The sequence below is a fragment of the Delphinus delphis genome, chromosome 19, assembly GCF_949987515.2.
Source record: "Delphinus delphis chromosome 19, mDelDel1.2, whole genome shotgun sequence".
Lineage (NCBI taxonomy): Eukaryota > Metazoa > Chordata > Mammalia > Artiodactyla > Delphinidae > Delphinus > Delphinus delphis.
This window is the reverse complement of record NC_082701.1, coordinates 36,760,969-36,783,598: the sequence shown is the minus strand read 5'-3', so window position 1 is coordinate 36,783,598 and position 22,630 is coordinate 36,760,969. Positions and strand designations below refer to the sequence as shown.

The following is a 22,630-nucleotide window of genomic DNA, read 5'->3' as shown; positions in this document are numbered from 1 at the left end:
CCATTGGTGTAGTTAGGGTATTAAATACCCCTCTATTATTGTGTTACTGTCAATTTCCCTGCTTATGACAGTTGGCATTTGCCTTATGTATTGAGGTGCTCCTATGTTACATGCAAAAATATTTATCATTTTTATGTCTTCTTGGATAGATCCCTTGATCATTATATAGTGTCCTTCCTTATCTCTTGTAACAGTCTTTATTTTAAAGTCTAGTTTATCTGATATGAGTATTCTACTCCAGCTTTCTTTTGATTTCCATTTGCATGGAGTATCTTTTTCCATCCCTTCACTATCAGTCTATATGTGTCCCTGGATCTGAATTGGGTCTCTTGTAGACAGCATGTATACAGGTCTTGTCTTTGTATCCATTCATCCAGTCTGTATCTTTTGGTTGGAGCATTTAATCCATTTACATTTAAGGTAATTATAAATATGTATATTCCTATTACCATTTTCTTAATTGTTTTGGGTTTGTTTTTGTAGGTCTTTTCTTCTTTTTCTGTTGTGTTTCCCACCTAGAGAATTTCCTATATCATTTGTCGTAAAGCTGGTTTTGTGGTGTTGAATTCTCTTAGCTTTTTCATGTCTGTAAAGCTTTTGATTTCTCCATCAAATCTGAATGAGAGCTTTCCTGGGTTAAGTAATCTTGGTTGTAGGTTTTTTCCATTTCATTACTTTAAATATCTCCTGGCACAGCCTTCTGGTCTGCAGAGTTCCTGCTAAAAAATCAGCTGATATCTTTATGGGGATTCCCTTGTAGTTATTTGTTGCTTTCCCCTTGCTGCTTTAATATGTTTTCATTGAATTTAATTTTTGTTAGCTTGATTATTATGTGCCTTGGTGTGATTCTCCTTGGGTTTATCCTGTATAGGAGTCTCTGAGCTTCCTGGACGTGGGAGGCTATTTCTTTTCCCATGCTAGGGACGTTTTTGACTATAATCTCTTCAAATATTTTCTCAGATCCTTTCTCTTTCCCTTCTTCTTCTGGGACCCCTATGATTTTAATATTGGTGTGTTAAATGTTATCCCAGAGGTCTCTGAGACTGTCCTCAATTCTGTTCATTCTTCTTTCTTTATTCTGCTTCTCAGCAGCTATTTCCACCCTTCTATCTTCCACCTCGTTTATTTGTTCTTCTGTCTCATTTATTCTGCTATTGATTCCTTCCTGTGTATTTTTCATTTCAGTTATTGTCTTGTGCCTCACTGTTTGTTTGTTTTTAGTTCTTCTAAGTCCTTGTTAAACATTCCTTGTATTGTCACAATCTGTGCCTCTATTCTATTTCAGAGATTTTGGATCGTCTTTACTATCATTACTCTGAATTCTTTTTCAGGTAGGTTGCCTATTTCCTCTGCATTTATTTGGTCTTGTAGGTTTTGACATTGCTCTCTCATCTGTAACATATTATTTTGTCATCTCATTTTTTTTTTTGATGGGTGTGGCTGTGTTCCTGTCTTGCAGGTTGTTTGGCCTGAGCTGTCCAGCAATGGAGTTTGCTGGCAGTTGGGTTGAGCCAGGTCTTGCTGCCGAGCTGAGGACCCCCAGAGACCATACAGTAATTAATATTCCCTGGGATCTGAAATTCTGTATTAGTCGAGTGGTTTGGAATTAGCAAACAAACCACAGAGCTCAGGGCTGATCCACAGTCGTGGAACCAAGACCCTGCAAGTTGCACAGCATGGCAAAAAAAAAAAAAAAAAAAAAGGAAACAGAAATCAACAAAAGGAGCAAAACAATATAAAAGACTAAAAAATAAAATTAAATTTTTAAAAATTAAAAAATATTAGAAAAATAACAATAAAAATCAATCAACAACAACAAAAGAGAACCACAACAGCAAAAAAATAAATTAAATAAAACGAAAAGCGAAATAGAAAACAAAACTAATTTATAAAATAATAATTTTTTTAAATAAAAATTTTAAATTTCCTGGTGGAGGAATCAGGCTCCCCGACTTCAGACTATACTACAAAGCTACAGTAATCAAGACAGTATGGTACTGGCACAAATAAAAAAAATATAGATCAATGGAAGAGGAAAGAAAGCCCAGAGATAAACCCACACACTTATGGTCACCTTATCTTTGATAAAGGAGGCAAGAATATACAGGGGAGAAAAGACAGCCTCTTCATAAGTGGTGCTGGGAAAACTGTACAGCTATATGTAAAAGAATGAAATTAGAACACTCCCTAACACCATACACAAAAATAAACTCAAAGTGGATTAAAGACCTAAATGTAAGTCCAGACACTATCAAACTCTTTGTGTTATACACAAAAATAACACCATACACAAAAATAAAAGCAAAGTGGATTAAAGACCTAAATGTAAGGCCACACACTATAAAACTCTTAGAGGAAAACAAAGGTAGAACAGTCCATGACATAAATCACAGCAAGATCCTTTTTGAACCACCTCCTAGAGAAATGGAAACAAAAATAAACAAACGGGACCTAATGAAACTTAAAACCTTTTGCACAGCAAAGGAAACCATAAACAAGACGAAAAGACAACTCTCAGAACGGGAGAAAACATTTGCAAACAAAGCAACAGACAGGATTAATCTCCAAAATACACAAGCAGCTCATGCAGCCCAGTATCAAAAAAGCAAATAAACCAATCCAAAAATGGGCAGAAGACCTAAATAGACATTTCTCCAGAGAAGATATACAAATTGCCAACAAACACATGAAAGGATGCTCAACATCACTAGTAATTAGAGAAATGCAAATCAAAACTACAAAGGAGGTATCACCTCACATCAGTCAGAATGGCCATCATCAAAAAATCTACAAAGAGTAAATACTGGAGAGGGTGTGGAGAATAGGGAACCCTCTTGCACTGTGGGTGAGAATGTAAATTAAACAGCCACTATGGAGAAAAGTATGGAGTTTCCTTAAAAAAAAAAAAAAAAAAAAAGAACAACCAGAGACCTTCAAGATGGCAGAAGAGTAAGAAGTGGAGACCACCTTCCTCCCCACAAATACATCAGAAATACATCTACATGTGGAAGAACTCCTACAGAACACCTACTGAATGCCAGCAGAAAAACTCAGACCTCCCAAAAGGCAAGAAACTCCCCACGTATCTGGATAGAGTAAAGGAAAAAAGAAAAAACAAAGACAAAAGAATAGGGATGGGACCTGCACCAGTGGGAGGGAGCTGTGAAGGAGGTAAGGTTTCCACACACTAGGAAGCACCTTCACAGGTGGAGACTGTGGGTGGTGGTGGGGGGAGAAGCTTTGGAGTCACAGAGGACAGCACAGCAACTGGAGTGCAGAGGGCAAAGCAGAGAGTTTACCGCATGGAGGATCGGTGCCAGCCAGCATTCACCAGCCCAAGAAGCTTGTCTGTTCACCCTCTGGGACGGGTGGAGGCTGGGAGCTGAGGCTTGGGTTTCAGAGGTCAGATCCCAGGGAGAGGACTGGGGTTGGTTGCGTGAACACAGCCTGAAGGGGGTTAGTGTGCCACAGCTAGCCAGGAGTGTGTCCGGGAAAAGTTGCGGAACTGCCACAGAGACAAAAAACATTTCAAGGTCTCTTTGTTTTGAGGTGCATGAGGAGAGGGGATTAACAGTGCTGCCAAAATGAGCTCCACAGATGGGTGTGAGCTGCGGCTATCAGTACGGACCCCAGAGACGGGCATGAGACACTAAGGCTGCTGCTTCAGCCACCAAGCAGTCTGTGTGCAAGCACAGGTTACTATCCACACCTCCCCTCCCAGAAGCCAGTGAAGCCTGCCACTACCAGGTTCCCGGGATCCAGGGACAACTTCTCTGGGTGAACACATGGCACACCTCAGGCTGCTGCAACATCACACCAGCCAGTGCCGCCGCAGGCTCGCCCCACATTCGGAACGCATCCCAACCCCTGGCCTGGGTGAGCCAGAGCTGCCTAATCAGCTGTTACTTTAACACGTTCCTGTCTGAGCAAAGAACAGATGCCCTAAGGCAACCTACATGCAAAGGTAAAACCAAATCCAAAGCTGAATTCCAGGAGCTGTGCTAACAAACAAGAGAAAGGGAAATTTCTCCTAGCAGCCTCAGGAGCAGCTGATTAAATCTCCACAGTCAACTTGATGTACCCTGCATCTGTGCAATACCTGAATAGACAATGAATCATCCCAAATAGATGCAGTAGACATTGGGAGCAACAATATATACATATTTTTTTTCCTTTTTCTCTTTTTGTGAGTGTGTTAGTGTATGCTTGTGTGTGTGATATTGTCTGTATAGCTTTCCTTTTACCCTCTGTCCGAGGGTTCTGTCTGACCTTTTTTCTTTTTCTTACTTTTTAGTATAGTTTTTAGCACTTATGATCATTGGTGGATTTGTTTATTTGGTTTGGTTGCTCCCTTCTTTCTTTTTAATTTTTATTATTCTTTTAATTATTTTAATTTTTAATAATTATTTTTTTTAATTTTTTCTTTTAACAACTTTATTATTTTCTTTCTTTCTTCCTTCCTTCCTTTCTTTCTTTCCTTTCTTTTTCTTTCTCTCTCTCTCTCTCTCTCCTCTCTCTCTCTCTCTCTCTCTCTCTCCCCCTCTCCCTCTCCCTCTCCCTCTCCCTCTCCCTCTCCCTCTCCCTCTCCCTCTCCCTCTCCCTCTCCCTCTCCCTCTCCCTCTCCCTCTCTCTCTCTCTCTCTCTCTCCCCCTCTCCCCCTCTCCCCCTCACCTTTTCTTCTGAGCCATGTGGCTGACAGGTCTTGGTGCTCTGGCCAGGTATCAGGCCTGTGACTCTGAGGTGGGAGAGCCCAGTTCAGCACATTGGTCCACCAAAGGCCCCAAATCTACATATAATATCAAATGGAGAAAACCTCCCAGAGATCTCCATATCAACACCAAGACCTAGCTACACTCAACGACCAGTAAGCTACAGTCATGGACACCCATTGCCAAACAACTAGCAATACAGGAACACAACCCCACCCCCATTAGCAGAGAGGCAGCCTAAAATCATAATAAGGCCACAGACACCCCACTACACACCACCAGACATGGACCTGCCCACCAGAAAGACAAGATCCAGCCTCATCCACCAGAACACAAGTACTAGTCCCCTGCACCAGGGAGCCTACACAGCCCACTGAACCAACCTTAGCCACTAGGGGCGGAAACCAAAAACAGTGGGAACTACAAACTTGCAGCCTGCGAAAAGGAGAACCCAAAGACAGTAAATTAAGCAAAATGAGAAGACAGAGAAAGCCACAGCAGATGAAGCAGCAAGGAAAAAACTCACCAGACCAAACAAATGAAGAGGAAATCGGCAGTATACCTGAAAAAGAATTCAAAATAATAATAGTAAAGATTCAAAATCTTGGAAATAGAATAGAGTAAATACAAGAAACGTTGGACAAGGACCTAGAAGAACAAAAGAGCAAACAAGCAATGATGAAAAACACAATAAATGAAATTAAAAAGATTCTAGAAGGAATCATAGCAGAATAACTGAGGCAGAAAAACAGATAAGTGACCTGGAAGATAAAATAGAGAAATAACTACTGAAGAGCAGAATAAAGAAAAATGAATTAAAAGAATTGAGGGCAGTCTCAGGGACCTCTGGACAACATTAAATACACCAACATTCGAATTATAGGGGTCCCAGAAGAAGAAGGGAAAAAGAAAGGGACTGAGAAAATATTTGAAGAGACTATAATTGAAAATTTCCCTAATATGGGAAAGGAAATATTCAATCAAGCCCAGAAAGTACAGAGAGTCCCATACAGGATAAATCCAAGGAGAAAAATGCCAAGACACAAATTACTCAAACTATCAAAATCTAAATACAAAGAAAAAAATATTCAAAGAAGCAAGGGAACAGCAACAAATAACATACAAGAGAATCCCCCTAGGGTTAACATCTGATCTTGCAGCAGAAACTCTGCAAGCCAGAAGGGAATGGCAGGACATATTTAAAGTGATGAAGGGGAAAAGCCTACAAGCAAAATTACTCTTCCCAGTGAGAATCTCATTCAAATTTGATGGAGAAATTAAAATCTTTACAGAAAAGCTAAGAGAATTCAGCACCACCAAACCAGCTGTACAACAAATGATAAAGGAACTTCTCTAGGATGGAAACACAAGAAAAGGGAAAGATATACAATAAAAACCCCAAAACAATTAAGAAAATGGTAATAGGAACATACATATTGATAATTACCTTAAATGTAAATGGATTAAATGCTCCAACCAGAAGACATAGACTGGCTGAATAGATACAAAAACAAGACCTGTACATATGCTGTATAAAAGAGACCCACTTCAGACCTATGGACACATACAGACTGAAAGATAGGGGATGGAAAAACACATTTGATACAAATGGAAATCAAAAGAAAGCTGGAGTAGCAATTCTCATATCAGACAAAATAGACTTTAAAATAAAGACTATTGCAAGAGACAAAGAAGTACACTACATAATGATCAAGGGATCAATCCAAAAAGAATATATAAAATTGTAAATATTCATGCACCCAATATAGGAGCACCTCAATACATAAAGCAAATACTAATAGCCATAAAAGGGGAAATCAACAGTAACACAATCATACTACAGGACTTTAACACCCTACTTTCACCAATGGACAGATCTTCCAAAATGAAAATAAATAAGGAAACACAAGCTTTAAAGGATACATTAAAAAAGATGGACATAATTGATATTTATAGGACATTCCACCCAAAAACAACATAATACAGTTTCTTCTCAGGTGCTCATGGAACTTTCTCCAGGATAGATCATATCTTGGGTCACAAATGAAGCCTTGGTAAATTTAAGAAAGTTGAAATTGTATCTAGTTTCCAACCAAAATGCTATGAGACTAGATATCAATTACAGGAAAAAAATCAAAAATCAATATAAACACATGGAGGCTAAACAATACACTACTAGATAACCAAGAAATCACTGAAGAAATCAAAGAGAAATTCAAAAAATACCCAGAAACAAATGACAATGAAAACACAATGACACAAAATCAATGGGATGCAGCAAAAGCAGGTCTAAGAGGGAAGTTTATAGCAATCCTACCTTAAGAAACAAGAAACATCTCAAAAAAACAATCTAACCTTACACCTAAAGCAATCAGAGACAGAAGAAAAACAAACAACAAACAAACGTTATCAGAAGGAAAGAAATCATAAAGATCAGATCAGAAACAAATGAAAAAGAAATGAAAGAAACAAAAGTGAAGCTCAATAAAAGTAAAAGCTGGTTCTTTGAGAAAATACACAAAATTGATAAACCATTAGCCAGACTCATCAAGAAAAAAATGAAGAAGACTTAAATCAGTATAATTAGAAATAGAAAAGCAGAAGTAACAACTGACACTGCAGAAATACAAAAGATCATGAGAGCTTACTACAAGCAACTATATGCCAATATAATGGACAAGCTGGAAGAAATGGACAAATTCTTAGATATGCACAACCTTCTGAGACTGAACCAGGAAGAAATATGAACAGACCAAACACAAGCATTGAAATTGAAATTATGGTTTAAAATCTTGCAAAAAACAAAAGCCCAGGACCAGATGGCTTCACAGGAGAATTCTATCAAACATTTAGAGAAGAGCTAACACCTATCCTTATCAAACTCTTCCAAAATACAGCAGAGGGTGGAACACTCCCAAACTCATTCTACAAGGCCACAATCACCCTGATTCCAAAACCAAACAAAGATGTCACAATAAAAGAAAACTACAGGCCAATACCACTGATGAACATAGATGTAAAAATTCTCAACAAAATACAAGCAAACAGAATCCAACTGCACATTAAAAGGATCATACACCATGATCAAGTGGGGTTTATCCCACAAATGCAGGGATTCTTCAATATATGCAAATCAATAAATGTGATACACCATATTAACAAAATGAAGGACAAAAATCATATGATCATCTCAATCGATGCAGAGAAAGCTTCTGACAAAATTCAGCATCCATTTATGATAAAAACCCTCCAGAAAGTAGGCATAGAGGGAACCTATCTCAAGATAATAAAGGCCATGTATGACAAACCCACAGCCAACATCATTCTTAATGGTGAAAACCTGAAACCATTTCCTCTAAGATCAGTGTCAAGACAAGATTGCCCACTCTCACTAGTAATATTCAACATAGTTCTGGAAGTTTTAGCCCCAGCAATCAGAGGGAAAAGGAAATAAAAGGCATAAAAATCAGAAAAGAAGTAAAGCTGTCACTGTTTGCAGATGACATGATACTCTACATAGAGAATCCTAAAGATGCTACCAGAAAACTACTAGAGCTAATCAATGAATTTGGTAAAGTAGCAGGACACAAAATTAATGCATAGAAATCTCTTGCATTCCTACACTCTAATGAAGAAAAATTTGAAAGGGAAATTAAGGAAACACACCCATTTACCATAGCAACAAAAAGAATAAAATATCTAGGAATAAACCTACCTAAGGAGACAAAAGACCTGTATGCAGAAAACTATAAGACACTGACGAAAGAAATTAAAGATGACACAGACAGATGGAAAGATATACCATGTTCTTGGATTGGAAGAATCAACATTATGAAAATGACTATACTATCCAAAGCAATCTAAAGATTCAGTGCAATCTCTATCAAACTTCCACTGTCATTTTTCACAGAAATAGAACAAAACATTTAACAATTTGTATGGAAACACAAAAGATCCCGATAGCCAAAGCACTCTTGAGAAAGAGAAACAGAGCTGGAGGAATCAGGCTCCCAGACTTCAGATTATACTACAAAGCTACAGTAATCAAGAGAGTATGGTACTGGCACAAAAACAAAAATATAGATCAGTGGAACAGGATAGAAAACCTTGAGATAACCCTACACACCTATGGTCACTTTATTTTTGATAAAGGAGGCAAGAATATACAATGGAGAAAACACTGCCTCTTCAATAAGTGGCGCTGCGAAAACTGGAAAGATACATGTAAAAGAATGAAATAAGAACACTCATTAACACTATACACAAAAATAAACTCAGAATACATTAAAGACCTAAATATAAGGCCAGACACTATAAAACTCTTAGAGGAAAACATAGGCAGTACATTCTATGACATAAAGCACAGCAAGATCCTTTTTGACCCACCTCCTAGAGAGATGGACATAAAAACAAAAATTAAGAAATGGGAACTAATGAAACTTAAAAGCTTTTGCACAGCAATGGAAACCATAAACAAGATGAAAAGACAACCCTCAGAATGGGAGAAAATATTTGCAAATGAAGCAACTGACAAATGATTAATCTCCAAGACTTACAAGCAGCTCATGCAGCTCCATATCAATAAAGCAAACAACCCGATCCATAAATGGGCAGAAGACCTAAATAGGCATTTCTCCAAAGAAGATATACAAATTGCTAAGAAATACATGAAAGAATGCTCAACATCACTAATCATTAGAGAAATGCAAATCAAAACTACATTGAGGTATCACCTCACACTGGTCAGAATGGCCATCATAAAATCTACAAACAATAAATGCCTGAGAGGGTGTGGAGAAAAGGAAACCCTCCTGCACTGCTGGTGGGAATGTAAATTGATACAGCCACTATGGAGAACAGTATGGAAGTTCCTTAAAAATGTAAAAATAGAACTACCATATGACCTAGCAATCCCACTGCTGGGCATATACACTGAGAAAACCATAATTCAAAAAGAGTAATGTAGCACAATGTTCATTGCAGCTCTATTTACAATAGCCAGGACATGGAAGCAACCTAAGTGTCCATCGACAGATCAGTGGATAAAGAAGATGTGGTACATATACACAATGGAATATTACTCAGGCATAAAAAGAAACGAAATTGAGGTATTTGTAGTGAGGTGGTTGGACTTAGAGTGTGTCATACAGAGTGAAGTAAGTTAGAAAGAGAAAAACAAGTACCATATGCTAACACATATATATGGAATCTAAAAAAAAAAAGGTTATGAAGAACCTACGGGTAAGATGGGAGTAAAGATGCAGACCTACTAGAGAATGGACTTGAGGGCATGGGGAGGGGGAAGGGTAAGCTGGGACAAAGTGAGAGAGTGGCATGTATATATATACACTACCAAATGTAAAACTGATAGTTAGTGGGAAGCAGCCAAATAGCACGGGGAGATCAGTTTGCTGCTTTGTGACCACCCAGAGGGTTGGGATAGGGAGGGTGGGAGGGAGGGACATGCAAGAGGGAAGAGATATGGGTATATATGTATATGTATAACTGATTCACTTTGTTATAAAGCAGAAACTAACATACCATTTTAAAGCAATTATACTCCAATAAAGATGTTTTAAAAACACCCATAAAACCATATATCTCACTTTTGCCAGGAAGCACACACTAATTCAGTACTAAATTAATTACTCTCCTGGACTGGGTTTTAGTATATTTACTTCCATTCCCTCTTTTTCTCTCCAGTCCCCAAACTCTGACCCTGTTTCCATTTGACAAATATTTTTTATATATGCCTCTTGCTACATCAAGACCATGTTGGATGCAGGTAAGGGAACAACACAAAAAATCTGGAAAGTGTTAGAAAGAGAATAATCAGAGTCAGAAAACTTTGGTACAATCTACACTTCCTTTTGTTAACTGCCTGATCTTGAGCAAACCATTTAATTTATTGAACCTTTGCCTCCTCACCTGTAAAACCAAGATGCCATGACTTATCTCACAAGCATTGTTAACATCTGACAGGATAATGCTTGTGAAATGTACAAGGAAGCATGGCGATAAGGAAATGTACAAGGAAGCATGGTGATAAGGTTCACCTGGCTGCCAATATAGGGGCACAGGAGCTGAGGTTAATGAAGAAGCAGGTCTGAGGGTCCCCCCCCCCCACAACAGACTTGAGGACTTCATTGATCTCTATCCATCACATTTTCTCTGACCTGCATTTCCTTTTTGAACTTGGTGGGTATTCCCCCTAAAGAAAACAGAGCTCCTGCTGTCAGGAATCAAGGACTCAGCAAGAAGCCTGTGAAAGTGTCTTATGAGGCTTAGCTGTGTAATGACTAGAAGTCTCAGAACCCCAGGTCTACCTTTTTCTGTCCACCCTTAGGGAAAAAGTTCCAGGCCACCCCAGTGAACAAGCTTCCAATAGAATCTAACTGATGCTCCTATTCTCCACCTCCTTAACTTCCATGATAATTTGTTCCCCTTAATTTTCAAAATTTATTATATGTTGTAAAATACCAGAAAGATCAGGCAATAATATACACCAATGTCTCCCTCACACTTTTGGAAGAGAAGTTGACATGCTAAATGTGCCAGGATCTCCTTCTTTAAAAAATAAAAATAGGGGCTTCCCTGGTGGTGCAGTGGTTGAGAGTCCGCCTGCCAATGCAGGGGACATGGTTCGTGCCCCTGTCCAGCAAGATCCCACATGCCACGGAGCGGCTGGGCCCATGAGCCGTGGCTGCTGAGCCTGCACGTCTGGAGCCTGTGCTCCGCAATGCGAGAGGCCACAACAGTGAGAGGCCCGCGTACTGCAAAAATAATAATAATAATAAAATAAAATAAAAAAAATAAATATTACAGGTAGAGCTGAAGTTCTACTCCCCATCCTTCTCCTTATCACGCCCTCCCTTGAGGTACCTCACTTCTAGAGGTGGAATAAATCATTGGCATGCATCATTTTGGTTTTGTACCCATAATCCCCATAAATTATTGTTTAGGGCATGGTTAAAGTTATGTAAAATGTATTTAGCCATATCCATACTTTTCAGCTTGCTTTTCTCCTTTATCATATTGCAGACTCAATTCATTTTAACTGCTGTGTAGTATACCCTTATAAATTATCATTGATTCATCCATTCCTCTACTAATAAATAGTTGGAGTCCACCACTTTTTTTTAGCCATTTCAAATTGTGCTGCAATGAAGATTCTTGTGTAGATCTCATTGTTTATGCACTAAGATATCTAAGTTTTTTTTAAAAAATCTAGAATGGATGCCTAAAAGTAGAATTGCTGAATTATAGAATATGTCTATCTTGAAATAAATTAGATCTTTCTAAAGTGGTTATAACAGTTTAAACCACCATACCCTATACCCACAGCTGGTGCAATCAGATTTTAAAATATGTGCATATGATGTTTTTGAAATGGTAAGCTTCTGCAATTTTAATTTCCCCTGAATCCCAGTGAGGCTGAGCAAATTTTTCAGATATTTATGGCTATTTGAGTTTCACCATCTATAAACAGGCTTGTTTATACAGCTTATACAGCAAATGGTTTATTAGATTATTTGAATATTTTTGGTACCAGCGAATTTGACTCCTGCCAGAGAAGCTCAATCTATTTTCTTATACTTTCTTAACAGAAGTTTCTTCTTTAAGGTTAAACCCAAATCTTCACTGTTATTTCCACCCAGTACACTGTTTTTTCATTCTAAGATGACAAAGAATAAGTCTGACCTTATGACTGCTTTACATATTCACTTGTTTATTTGTTTGTTCATTCATTCACTTTAGCAAACGTTAATTGAGTATTCACTGAGGTCAGGAATAAGACATAGGTTATGCCATCAAGGAGATATGGTTTAGTAGGGGAGACAGACATTGAATCAACTAATAACACAATAACATGACAAGCCAATAATAGTGGTATGTATAGGAAACAAATGACAGAAAGAGGATGATTTCAAAAAATATTTACTATTTCACCACACCATTTATTAAAATATTGACGTTTATATAAAAATTATTTGTGATAAAAAGCCATTGCCACAAGCCCCTTCTTTATCTCCTCTCCCCCAATCACCTGGCTACCCTGACCCCTTCCAGGGATAGTTCCCCAATATCTCTATACTAATTGAAGGAGTGACATTAGTGAAGTATGCTCTAGGACCCTGCTCCTGTGCTAGAGTCGACCTGTTTTGAATGGTTGGTGCCCAGGCCTACTCTAACATATTTTGACTGTCTCCTCTGGAAGGGGGCTACCTTCACTTGCGACCTGGTTTCAGGTATTTTCACCACCCCAGTTACTCTCTTTCAGGCTTGTCTTTTCTTTTTTTTTAATTGAAGTATAGTTTATTTAAAACACTGTATTAGTTTCAGGTGTACAGCATGGTGATTCTATTTATTTGCAGATTATTTTCCATTATAGGTTATTACAAGATATTGTATATAATTCCCTGTGTTATACAGTAAATCCTTGTTGCTTATCTATTTTATGTATAGTAGTTTGTATTTGTCAGTCCCATTTGTCCTTCCCCCCCCCCCTTTGGTAACCATAAGTTTGTTTTCTATGTCTGTGAGTCTGTTTCTGTTTTGTATATAGATTCATATGTATTATTTTTTAGATTTCACATATAAGTGGTATCATATAGTATTTGTCTTTCTCTATCTGACATTTCACTGAACACAATATTCTCTAGGTCCATCCACATTGCTGAAAATGGAAATATTTCATTCTTTTTTATAGCTGAGTAATATTCCATTATATATATATATATATATATATATATATACACACACACACACACATATATATACACACATACATACATATATATGTATATATATACACTCACATGTTCTTATGCTAATCATCTGTTGATAGGCAGCAGGTTTGTCTTTATCCCTCATAAATTATAGCACCCAAAACAATACTTAGGTTTATGAGGAAATGTTCTAAGCACAATGCTTGTCATATATTACTGTGTGTATGAAACATCTAAGGATCTTGTTAAAATGTAGATTATGATTCAGAAGGTCTGGGATGGGGCCTGAGATTCCGTATTTCAAACAACTTGCCAGATCATTCCAGTGCTGCTGGTCTGAGGACAACATTTTGAGTAGCGAGGGTCTCACCAACTTGGAATATAATGGTACTAACACTATCCTAAGTCTTATACAACAGCGCTAACAACCCAGCCCAATGTCACATCAACATTTTGGCAAGTGTCATACTAAGGACACATATTGACCTAAGTCTTCTAAGTCTTTTTAGGAAGAGTTGAGGTTAAACTCAACTCTTTCTCGTTTTTCATGTGTGTTAGTATCTTTTTGTACAAACATATAACTGCATCCACACTAATTTGGAGGCTAGTGATTTTGCATTCTGATTCTTACTCAACCAGGTCAGTTTATAGAGACGATATATCCAAAGTTGCTTCCAACAATGCACCTGAGCTTCTGCTACTCTGTCTAAAGGTCCATTGCTAAATTAAAGCAATCCTCCAGTGAGCTAAAGTTCTAAGACAAACTATTACAATGTTTCGTTCATTATTTTAACAAAGATTTTTTGAGCACTCATATCTGGCAGTCACTGTTTTAGGTACAAAGACAAGTGCCTTCTCTCATGGAGCTTACATCTTTCTGGGACCAGAAAATTTATATATTGTAAATAAATAAACAAGAAGAACTTCATATGCCAAGAATAATAGCAAGAGGTGAAAGAGTGGCAAGGTGGCTACCATGGATTGGGTGGTGAGAAAAGGCGTCTTAGAGATGATATCATTTAGTCTGAGATCTGGATTAGAAGGAAGAAATCATATATAGATGACAAGGGAAAAAATGCAGGTAGAGAAAATAGATGGTACTGGACCCTAAAGCAGGAAAGTGCTTAGCATGTTCACAGATCAAAATGGCTCTTAAGCTACCCTAGAGCATAATGAGTGGGGGTAGCGGGCGGTACACACTGACAATGAGGAAGTAGGAAGGGGCTAGATCCTGTTGGCTACAGATGTCAGGGTAAGAAGTTTAAATTTTATTCTAAGTGTGATATGCAGCCATTAGAGATCCTTGACATCTTTGGATTTGTTTTAGAGGTAGAGTCCAGAAAGCTTGCCTTCATACTGAATTACTAGGTATCTAGAATTACTTTGATTTTTTGGGCTTTAGTAATCAGTTGGGTGTTCAGGCTATTTACTTGGTTGGGGAAAGTTGTAGTGTGGAGGACGTTTGAGGGTAAAAGGCAAGAGTTTCCTTTAACCATGGTAAATTTGAGATTCTGGCTAGACATCCACATGTAAATGCCAAGACAGCTGTGGGAAACAGAGTCCTGGAGAACTGGCTAGCTATTGGAGCTGGAGTGAAAGAACCTAGGTGGTTACTAGGGCAGACCCACACCAGATGTCACACTTACAGATTGATTAGAGAAGGCCAGCCAAGGAATTTGAAGAGTTGCCAAATAAAGAAGAGGAAGAATAAAGATGTGGAGTCTTGCGAGCTCTAAGAAGTGGTTCAAGGAGGCAGTAGTGAACCATATCTGATGCCACTGTAAGGTCATGGTAGATAAGAACAGAGCATCCATCACCTGCCAAATTTGGCAACACAGAGATTACTGGTGACCCTGACAACAGTGGCTGTAGAGGAGTGATGGGGAAGGAAATCTATCAGGTGAGTTGGGAAGAGAATGCTAATGAGGAAGTGGAATACTGCTTTTAGACAAATATCTCAAGATTTTATGTGAAGCGAGCAAAAAGTAAGAGCTGGAGGGAAACAAGAGATCAACTGTTTTTCACAGGAGATCCCAGGGCATATTTGTATGATAATGGGAATGAAGAGGGATAATATGATGATTCAGGAGTGAAGGAAGATATTGCAGGAGCAAAAACATTGAGACGGAAAAAGAGATTGGGATCTAGATCGAAAGCATTCGGATTGGTTTTTGATAGTTACATAGACACTGTCTTCATAGAAATAGGAGGGAAAGAAAAGAGACAGTATATCAACACAGGTGGTTTTGACATTGAAAAGATGAAGGGTTCCTATCTTCCTCCATTTTCTCTATGTTTGAGATCAAAAAGGTACAACGTATTCTCAAGTGTAACAGCAATCTCAAGAACAGACAAGCCAACATCTGGCATGACCCTACCATAACTACAAAGGAAAACAAACAAACAATTCTTTGTGAAAGTGGTCAAGAGAGAGGCAAGTAGCTTCTAAACAGAGTAATCAGGGAGATGAAATGAAATGTAATATCCCCTACAGCATTTAAACCTTTCAAAATTCTTGAAATATGTCTTGTCATATCCCATTTCCCCCATTACCATTCCTGACTCTTAAAATACCCCCTTGCTGACAGCCTTCTCCCTATACCCTCACTCTCATTTGGTATGTTGACAATCTCTTTCATCCTCAAACGTATCTCCCCCATCAAGCCATTTCTGATATCCACCCAATGCCCCAGCCCCCATCACTGGTACCTGTCTTGCCCTCCTTTGATTTCTCAGTCTTACTATATGACTTAGCAAAGTCTTTCCTATATTATAGTTTTGTACCCTTTGAAGGAAATAATTGTCCTGATTGCCAACTATGCCTTCTAAATATTTTTTTTTTGCTACTCTGACTCATGGTCTCAATATCAACTGCTCCCTTTTCCACACAGTTGTCAACTCAGATCTTTAATAGATTCCCATAAGAAGTCTAGTCTCAGCAAGCCTGAGTATGGTTTAAGCCAGTGCTGCCATTCAGTTGGGAGGATTTTAGGGTGCATGTCAATGTCCTCCAGTAATGAGATACTGGTGAGGGCTAGGTCCCTTCCCCCATAATTGGTCACTATATGGGATGCTTCAATATATACATGTCTCCAACTGATTTCTACAACACATACAGACCTGTATTCATGAGCATATACACAAAAGTTTTTACTTTCTTTGTGAGGTGGTAAAGCACCATCTCTCTGTTCTTTGAGGCACTTTCCGAAGGATTCTTCTGTGAAAGGGTTATTTGAGCCAAATATGACACTATGTCAGCAGCAAAATCCAGCCAATCTTCTAGTTGGAATCAGGCAACCAAATCTTCTACTAAGAAGCTGGACATAGGACCAAGCTATGGGCACCTAGAAAGCAGTGCAAGGGTTTGGGGCTTGCTAGATCCTCATACCTCATTCACTCCAGGGCAGTGGTGACCATATGGTACTTCTAGCCAATCCACATGTTTTGAATAACATTCATTTCACCAATAAAAAATTATTTCTAACATTTCTTGTGCTAATCCACAAAGTCTCTAGGTGTAGATTCAGATATGGAATGTTGACTGCTTATCACGGCTGCCTTTGAACTGTTGGCTCCTCATCATTGTCTCTCAAATGCTACCCTCTGGAGTATGTATTCTTTTCCAAGGCACTTCAAATGTTAGCTCTTCCCAGGGTATGGATAAAATTAAGCTAAACACATATAGCACAAGATTTAAATAGGAATGTTCTAAAGTAATTTGTAGATACACTAGTTAATGAATTCCTTCCTTCCTCCTTCCCTCCCTCTCTCTCTCTTTTCTGCTCTTTTTTTCTTGGTAGTCTGTACTGAAGAGTGATGGAGTCATGAAGAATGATCATATTTTGGAGTTCACGGCATTTCACTAAAAATTAAAATCCACAAACAATTATTTTCTCCAAAATCCCTCCTTAGCCACCCTGCCACATGTGGCTCTCTTTTCCTGGATCCTGTTCCTTCCCTTGTGGAATTTTAAATTACTTTCGCTCATATTCCGCACTCCCTCAGTTCTTAAGAGGCAAACCCAAACACCAAGATTTTCAGGAAAACAAGGGCACTTAAAACATGTCTCCACCCCTTACTAAGCAATTTTTCTGAGCATTTTTCCAAAAAAATACAGTGTTCTCCTCAAGAAGAATGTTGGTAAATAAAATTTTCTCAACTGCATTACAGATTTAAGAATGAGAAATGATTCTTAATTTTAAGAATTAAAATTAAGCAAAATCCAAAATGCATCTTATCCCAGATATACACTCACTTACCCCACCCTATATGGAAGACAGTTAATCTTGACATGAATATAAATTCATGGATTCAGGGATTGCATTTATTAGATTTTTTACCTGCTATCCACATGCTCTGATCACTTCTTTTTTAAAAATTATTTCAGCTTTATTGAGATATAATTGTCAAAACTGTAAGATATTTAAAGTGTACATCATGACGATTTGATATGCATACACATTGTTAAAGGATCCTCCCCATCTAGTTAATTAACATATGCATCACCCCACATATTTATCTTTTTTTTTTTTCCTGTTTTTGGTGAGAACATTTAAGTTCTACTCTCTTAGCAAAATACAGTGTTATCAACTATAGTCATGGTTTACATTATATCCTCAGACCTTATTCATCTTAAGCTTTCCCTATTTCCCCCAAACCCCAGCCCTTGGCAACTACTTTTCTACTCTGTTTCTGAGCCTAACTTTTTAAAAATTCCACATATAAGTGATATCATGCAATATTTGTCTTTCTCTGGCTTTTTTCACTTAGCATAAACCCTCAAGATCCATCCATGTTGTCAAAAATGGCAGGATTTCCTTCTTTCTCATACCTGAAGGATATTCCATTTTATATATATACCATGTCAGCTTTATTCACTCATCTGTTAATGGATGCTTAGGTTGTTTCCACACCTTGGCTATTGTGAATAATGCCTCAGTGAACATGGGGATGCAAATATCTCTTTGATATACTGTTTTCATCTCCTTTGGCTATATACCCAGAAGCTGGACTGATGGACTTCAAACTTTTCACTTCTTTTTTTTTTATCTTTGACTTTACGCTTTTAGAATTGTAGGGCTCAGTCTAAGGTGATAAGAATAACATGGAGAGATTTTGAAACTACCCAAAAATCCTCCCCTGACCTTCTAATCAGCATCTGAGAGGTGACACCAAAAATCTGTGTTTTATAAACAATTTCCCGAGGTAGTTTTAGCACCTGGCCCTGATTAAGCTATTTAGCACCAGAGGAAAGCTCTAGTACCAAACGAAAGAGACGTAAGGTTTTGCGGTGACTATAAGAGTAAATCTGTTACTTGCTCCTTTAGCAGCTTCCTTCTAATCACTCTCCCAGGTGTCCACAGCACAATCCACAGTGACAGCCAGGTTTGTGCTCATCTGCACATTTGTCACTTTATTAGGTGTCACCCTGATCTCGTTATTGTCCCCCCTCAGGAGCTGGTCAGCTGTGCTCAAGAATAGGTTAGCCCCTTTCTATTCAGAGGGTGTCAGTTAACCTGCCTGTGTCTGGGATTCTGACCCTTAATAGGGAAAATCGAACTTTGCTAACTATCCGACTGCATAAACAAGTGGAATGATGCACCATGACTGTTTGGGCAACTAGGTGCTGCTTGCCTAGACTGTGGTGATTTCATCTTTGAAGTTTTCCTTCAGCCACAGACCTGGGGACTACTGCTTGGTGAGTGATTCACACACACAAAATGAGGAATGCAGCTCAGTACATTTCTTCTTCCATGGCTGTCTCATTTGTTTCAGTACCATGGTCTAAGTTTCTCCTTACCACACAAGATGGTCCCCTCACTTGATTAGCTAGTTTGATATGACTTCACACTGGTGTGGGTGCTGTGTCACACGTTAAATGTCTCCACATGTGCAGGGAGCCAGCCTGAGGCAGTGGCACTATCTCAGACTTTGGAGCCAGCTTGATCTGGGTTCAAATCCCAATTTTGCCACTTAAAGTGCTGTGGCCTTGGGCCAATGACCACCCTTGACTGAGATTTCACTTGGTATCTACAAAATGGAGACAATAATAAAATGATAACTGCCAAAGGAATCTAATGGAATTAAATAACATGATGTTAGGCACATATGTTAGACACGATACAGGCTTATTACTCTTTTGGCTCCCCTTACAAAGGACGGCAGAGTCCACATCACGCCCCCTACCTTCTTTTTATCTTTCTTCCTCAAAGGAGAACACAAATAACAGTAATTACTAGGAGAACTTCATGAAAATATCCATTTCTCCACCCCTAGATCAACCCTTTTTTAAATCTCCAACTTTTTCTCCCCTCTCTTCCTCCCCCAGTGACTTCCCTGAGTGTCTCTAAGATGGTGGACTCAAGTGAGGCAAGTAAGGTGTCTAGGGTACACAGTTTAAGGAGGTGCTCAATCTCTCACCCAATCCTGGAAGCACAAGCTCCCTCTAGTATTGACCTGCTGGGGATTTCACTTCCCTCAATTCATCGTGTGCTGCACTGAGGACAACCATTTCCTTTCTCCCAGTAGTTTAGATATAGTTTAGATTAATCAACAGTAGAGCTCAGGCAAGTTTTCTCACTGGGGTGAATATAAAAATACAGGTCCCTGAGCCCCATCCCAGACCTTTAAAGGTACAATTGACACTTGAACCACATAGCTGGAACTACGCAGATCTGCTTTTAAGCAGATTTTTTTTCAATAAATAGGTATTACAGGTATTACATGATCCATGGTTGGTTGAATCTGCCGATGCAGAATTATGGCTATTGAGGGTCAACTGTAAGTTATACACAGATTTTCAACTCTGTGGGGGTCAGTTTCCCTAACCCCCATGTTGTCCAAGAGTCAACTGATCACTACCCTGTCTGCACATTAGACTCACAGGAAGCCTAAACTCCACCTCCAGGGATTTTGGTTCAGTTGATCTGGGGTGGGGCCAAATAGGTAAGTTTAAAAAGCTTTCTAGGTGATTTTTATAGATGATTAGGGTCAAGTCACTAAAATATGGTCAACGAATCTGCTCCCAGGTGATTCTTACACACACTACTTAAAAATCTACTGTCTTCTTGTTATACTCTCCAGCTCTGGAATAAGACTCAGGTTCAAATCCTTACTTACATGTGTAATGCTTACATTTGTAATAATTTACATATATAGTTTATATATATGATATAGTCTCTGATTTCCAGTTGCATGACCTTGGGCTACTTACTTAACATCCCTGTGTATCAGGAGACTATAAACAGCATCTAATAGGTATATTATGAGGATTCAATGGAATATTGCATGTAAAGTGTTTAGCAGAGTTCTGGTATATAGTAAATGTTTAATAAATGTCAGCTGTTATAACTATACATAGTAGTAGAACTTTAATAAAGGTTGAATTTCCTGTATTCTTTTCCTTTAGAATTTTTAATATACTTATTATTTTTAAAAAATAGTCCAACTTGGCTCCTTAAATGAAGCAAAATGTCTTACTTGTGTTTGTTTCTCCAGCTTTTAGCACAGTGGCTGGCATACATCAGGGGTTCAATGTATGTTTCCCAAATGTGTAAATGAATAAATTACCAGGTAATCTGTATTTGCCTTCACTCTCAAAGTAATCATGTCCATGTCTCAAGATTGTAAAAACCTCACTGACCATGGGGCCATTCATTCTGTCTCCAAATGTGGCGAACCTGCCCATGGCTCTAATCAAGAGCAGACTTGATTTATGAGGCCTGTGGAATGAGCCAGGGAGGTGGAATCCTCCACCAGTGATTTGTTTATCGCTGAGTCCCTGAAAATCGAATAGGAAGGGAGAGGGAGGTATGAAGAATGACTTAAGAACTACTCCCCATCACATTTGTTATGAGGTCCTTTCACTCTGGCAGAGTATGGCTGTCTGTTGCTGCTAATATGAAAATTCTAAAATTGTTACAAAAACACATGGCAAGTCCCATGCCTGTGTCTTCTACCTGACTGCCACCAGATCTTGACAGTGATGGAGGAATAAGCAGCCTGGATTTCAGGGGCTTAATTAATAAACTCTTATGGGCTGTGCTATAACTGTAATACTCCTTGGTGAATGACTGTAGTATATAAAGCAAAATGTGTTTCCTCCATTTAGTGGATATTGATCAAACGGTTTGTTTTAAAGTATTTAGACTGATTTGGTTCTTTGTCTTATTTATTCATATCTATACATTAATTGAAAGCCCAACAGCTCAAAAGGATTGTATTAATTTGATCGCCCTCTACTGGCCATAAAGTGAAGTACTGCCTGTTTTTGACCAGGTCCTAGAAATACTATTTTTAGAAAGTACTGGGGTTTTAAACTCCAAGCTACTTTCTATTATAAGTATAGTAGAGAGACCAATCTAAACTAAACTCCAAACCATCTGTCTTATTTTTGAATATTCTAGCTACTTAAAGGAGATCATCTGATTTAATATAGTTGGTGATTTATGAAGAAACATGGCCACGAACCAGAAGACCTGAATGCATATGGGCCTGTCTTCTCATCTGTGCAAGGAAGGTTGGGGTAAGACAGGCCCAAGACTCCTTTTCATTCTTTCCAACTTCTGTGGTATAGAGACTACACCCCAGGTTAGGAGCCCAGTGCCCTGAGGTCTAGTCCTGATTCTAACTTTTACTCTTGCTGTAAAGTAAACAAAAGATGTGATGGAACCTCTAGAGCTCCTTTGAATTCTGATGTTATTTATGACCTAAGTCATACTTAAGCCTCAGCACATATAAATGACAGGAGAAATTGTCAGAAGGATAATTCCAGTTAAAATCCTTGAAATTTTTTTTTTCCTATGAAAATTTTCCAAAAAACACAGGGTTTATCCCTTATATAGCCACTTATACTTATAACTAAAACTATTGTCTCCACATGAACAGTTTGAATAAACCCTAACATTTGTATTATCCAGAATATAGGGGAGGAAAAAAATGCAACACCAGACTCTAGATGCGTGTTCTTATATTTTGAAAAAATGAAGTAAAGAAGCCTTCCAAGTTTGAGGAAGAACTGCTTCCTCTGAGTAATACATAGAAACATTTAGAAAAAAGCCAAACTGCTTCCCTCTACAAAGTAGACCTACAATATAATCAGCAACCTTTTGCTTCCATCAGTTTGTGCTGGACTCCGCAGTCCCTGGTCACGGTGCAAAGGACACATTAGCTTAGACAAGGTGAGCACAGCAT

The 22,630-nt window shown here is 38.4% G+C and overlaps 1 protein-coding gene across 5 annotated transcripts in view; it reads right to left on the bottom strand.

Annotated features, from left to right (window-relative positions):
- Positions 1–22,630, bottom strand: part of CA10 (carbonic anhydrase 10) — a 619,793-nt gene that overhangs the window by 539,177 nt on the left and 57,986 nt on the right. For 3 of the 5 annotated variants that reach the window (XM_059998257.2, XM_059998253.2, XM_059998252.1), the window contains exon 2: positions 5,236–5,271. The exons of the other annotated variants lie outside the window; for them this stretch is intronic. In XM_059998257.2, the coding sequence (XP_059854240.1) occupies positions 5,236–5,271 (36 nt within the window). The remainder of the gene's footprint in view (positions 1–5,235; positions 5,272–22,630) is intronic. 5 annotated transcript variants of the gene reach the window in all.